This window comes from Fonsecaea pedrosoi (genome assembly GCF_000835455.1).
Source record: "Fonsecaea pedrosoi CBS 271.37 unplaced genomic scaffold supercont1.8, whole genome shotgun sequence".
Lineage (NCBI taxonomy): Eukaryota > Fungi > Ascomycota > Eurotiomycetes > Chaetothyriales > Herpotrichiellaceae > Fonsecaea > Fonsecaea pedrosoi.
The window spans coordinates 2,077,658-2,081,973 of NW_013550608.1; the positions used below are offsets into that span (position 1 = coordinate 2,077,658).

General features: G+C 51.6%; 1 protein-coding gene across 1 annotated transcript; it reads left to right on the forward strand.

Moving 5' to 3' along the window:
* Positions 1-965: 965 nt before the first annotated feature.
* On the forward strand, positions 966-3,980 carry Z517_12070 (uncharacterized protein; the record flags this gene model as incomplete). The annotated part of the gene is made up of 7 exons (XM_013423650.1): positions 966-1,017; positions 1,080-1,172; positions 1,244-1,362; positions 1,422-1,644; positions 1,718-1,818; positions 1,872-2,028; positions 2,080-3,980. The coding sequence occupies 7 exons, from the start codon at positions 966-968 to the stop codon at positions 3,978-3,980; spliced, it is 2,646 nt and encodes an 881-aa protein (XP_013279104.1).
* Between the last annotated feature and the right edge of the window lie 336 nt (positions 3,981-4,316).

The window sequence follows — 4,316 nt, forward strand, 5'->3', positions numbered from 1 at the left end:
TCATTTTGTCTATGATGACACTAATCGGAATATGCACACACCAAGGGAGACAGCATCTTCTGTGTAAAAAGTCTGGGATAGCCACAGCATTTATACGGTGTTTGGAGTAAGGACAAATTGGACAGCGGACCTTACATTTCTCTGGATACTTTCCTTATCAGCAGACTCGACAGACGGCGCTATAAAAAAGGTGTGTTGTGGCAACTCACCATTGTCCCCCTGTTGTGGACAGGGGGCGGGACCGGAAGGCTGAAAAGAGAATTTGCGTACGAGGCACTCTCGTATATAGGTGGAGGTGGACTTCTGTGTAGTGACTACAAGTATACCGGGTACACAGAGCGTGCTTTAGGTTGCATATAGCTACCCAGTATCATAGACATGACAGGTACCAGAAGGTAGAATGATAGGCTAATAGGCCCCTTGGGTGCCCCTAATGAGGTGGCTAGGTCACGCTGGAGGATCGTGGGCAGGCGAAAGAGTATTGATTGACCCGCGGGGATCCGGGCCGATGCCTAAGCAACGTTGCTTCTCGTTAATGCTGTTCACCTACTTGGACCGCTTAGGCGTCTTAGCTTGTGTGGCCGGCTCTTTTTTGCCTGCCTTGCCTGCCCACTTCTTCCCACGTGCATCCCCGTTGCCGTCACCCGTTAGAGACATTGTGACGTTGGGCGTCATGTCATGTGTTCGGAACTCCTCTGGCGTCCTCGAAATCCTACCCCAAACTTGGAATCAGTTCGCTCCACATCAAATCCGCACCCAGCACCGTGACTTGTGAACATCTCGCCCTCCGTAACAACAGACAAGTACAGCTCCTTCGTCGCCATGTGTTGCTATAGGACCGGTCGCTTCTGTTGCCCCGACATCTCTGCGCCTTTGATCGTATGAGGGGAGCATCTGAATTGTTTCTGCACACGCTCCTTTGACCAACCTTGATCTACCAAAGACGATATGAAGCTGAACGTAGCATGGAACACGAGGTTTCTTATAACTTCGAGGACGAGGACCAGTTTTGGACCGGTACGAACACACCCCCCTCCGCAGTCCAGGACCAGGTTGTCTGACTGATTTTGACTCTTTAGCTCTCGAAGAGACAATCTCCCGAGAATGCACTACCCATGATAGCATCGACGATACATTGCGATCCTACATAGAACTCATTGGGTTCTGTCGGGGTATGTGGTACCACACCTTGAGAAAAGAAGCGAAGATACCCAGGCTCATCGTACTCCCATACCAAATCCAGGACGCTTTCTTCTCAGCGACAATGATCTCGTTCGCTGTGCCTTCAAGCTCCAAGAGTCGTCACTCTTCGCGACCCACGCCGACTATATCCGCCGACAATTCATTCAGTGTCTGATCGAGGTTGGTGGAAGAAAAGCGGGAAGCAGGCCAAAACAGAGGCTGATACATTACGCGCGCAGGATGACGAGCCAAACGTCGTGCTAGTATCAACGTCCTTCCTCATCACCCATGCGCAATTACACGAAAGGACATACGAGCTATTGAACGACGAAGGGGCATTCCCAAGATTGATCCATCTCATTTCGAGTCCGAAGCGACATGACCACGAAGGAATCCACAGACTGCTCATGGAGCTGCTGTACGAGATGTCGCGCATACAAAAGATTAAAATAGGTGACCTGGGTACGTAGGCGATTTCGAAGACACGGCACTCGGCTTCCCATTGGCAAAGACTGATTTCGCCACGTGAACACAGCGCTTGTCGATGATGACTTTGTCAAGATGTTGTTTGAGATTATCGAACAGGTTTCGGACGACGTCAATGACCCATATCACTATCCCACCATTCGAGTTTTGGTAAGCTCACCGAGTCCTTGGATTAAGCGACACGCAATTGACTGTTTATTCAGCTTGTGCTCAATGAGCAGTTCATGGTTGCTGCTCACGACCCGGCCAATGGTCAGGCTGCGGTCCCTCTTACCAACAAGGTGATCAAGGTCTTGTCTGCCCACGGCAGTGAGTACAAGACCTTTGGGGAGAACATTATCCTACTGCTGAACCGTGAAGGTATTGTCTTCCAACGTGGCTACGATGGCTCTTGTACACTGACGTTAGCAGATGAAACCTCGTTGCAGCTTCTGACCCTCAAGTTGCTCTACCTCCTCTTCACGACTCCCCCCACTTATGAGTACTTCTACACCAACGACCTGCGTGTCTTGGTTGATATATTGGTTCGGAACCTCCTGGATCTGCCTGAAGAGGCATCGTCCTTACGCCATACCTATCTTCGAGTTCTATATCCACTTCTCGAACATACCCAACTACAATATCCTCCACATTATAAGAGGGACGAAATCCGCAAATTATTGGTTGTCTTGGGCGGGGGCAATCTTGCAGATCAAAACGGCTCCCATGAGGGTTTGCAGCATTGGGGCCATTTTGACGATGTTGACGAGACAACTAAACGGCTCGTTAAGCGATGCGAAGGAGTTAGTTGGCTCATTGATCCGGAAACTGAGCCTCCGGTACAAGCAGAATCTCCAATTGATGAAGGAGCCTCTGATATATCATCGCCAACCTCTCCGTCAAAAGCACTCCCACCGGCCCTTCCAGCACCTCGGAAATTGAAGAAACGAAACTCGTCCAAAGGCTCCACATTGACCATTGGTCAGTATCTCACCCCTCGACTCGAAGGAGCCCGACAATCCAGTTTGAGTATGATGGAGGTTGCAGCGCAAAGAGAAAAACCAGGAGTTATCACCCCAAGTAGGAACCCTGGACTGAAAAATAATCTTCGGGCAGTTATAATGCAAAAGAAGGAGAAACCTCCACCGCCTCAAGCCAGGAGATCTGCCTTTACGCGTATGAAGGCGGAAAGAATGGAGAGCGATGCCGAAATTGCGAAGATAGAGCTACCGAAAGCAGAGCCTGCGCCAAAGGTGGAGGCTGAAGCTCGTACTCAATCCAACAACCATCACCATCGTCACCCCCCTATTCCCTTCCATCACCACCATCACCATCATAAGGACCATGGTGTAGCCTCTTCATCGGTGGCGGCGGAGGAGAAAGATCAAGAAAAGGCTCAGCCGCCTCCTATCCCCTCTCATCATAAGGGCCACCATTTTGGCAAGAAGCCCCCACCTACGCCAAAAGCACGGCGCAGGCGTGGTAGGGAGGGTAGTGGTGATAGCACAAGAGAACCAGGCAAATTCAGCTCCAATCTGCCGTCCATTGTCACAACGACAGCAACCGGCCAAAGAATTGTGGAACAATCCCCCTTCTCACCGGTGGAGAAGGCCTTCAGCCCCTCGGAGCCGGACTCCGCCTCAACAATCGACAGTCGCATGAAGCTCCCTGTCAGTGAGGCGCTAGAACAGGCACAAGCAACAGCCCTGGCACAAATTGAGGAGTCATTGGAGCACGTCGAGCTCAAAGAGGACGTCCCGGGAGACCTGTCGGTAGCAGAGGGGAAGCCGGAGTCGCCCACAGCGAGAGAAGGTCAGCAGAACGATGCTGCACCTAACAACTCACATGATCTTCCCCAAGAGGAGGACCTGGTAGACAGGAAACAAGACCGACCAGGCATGTCCCGCGCGCATTCCCAGGAAGAGATCGACCAGCAGTTTCACGATGCTGTTCCCAATCAGCCGCTCTCGCAATCTCAATCTCAAACACACTCTCCGACACCATCCATATTTCTCACCCAATCCCAAACATTATCTCCGTACCCGACTGCTGGAGGGACGACCACGCCTCCCGATCCAATAACACCTTCCGTCACCATTACCATGGCCACTGGGACGGCAGGAGTCGATACAATGCAGCCAACTCAGACACAGCCACAGCAAATGTCCAGGATGGTCCTCACCCCGCCTGCGCAAGAGCCGTCTCGGGGAGTCCCAGGCCCACAGTATGAATTGGAAAGGAGCCCGTTCCTGACCGACGAGGAGGTCGAGGAAGAAGAGATGGATCCCGTCGACGAAGATGAACGCGAAAGCGAACGCGAACGGGGACGATGAACAAGGGAAAACTCACATGGCCAAAAAAAAAAGGAAGAAGGGCCATGCGTGACAAGCACAATGAGTCGTCAGATACGAGTAGATTGAGTTGGATAGATAGATGGGTATCCCATTTTTTGGGGTGGGCCTGGCCTGGCCTGGCCTCTGCAGGTGTGCGTGTCTGTATGTGTATGTATGTATGTATGTACGTACATAACGTACACAACATGCATACATACTCGGCAAGGAGGTGGATACACACCTACCTACCTACCTACCTACCTACCTACCTACCTACCTACCTACCTACCTACCTACCTACCTACCTACCTACCTACCTACCTACCTACCTACCTA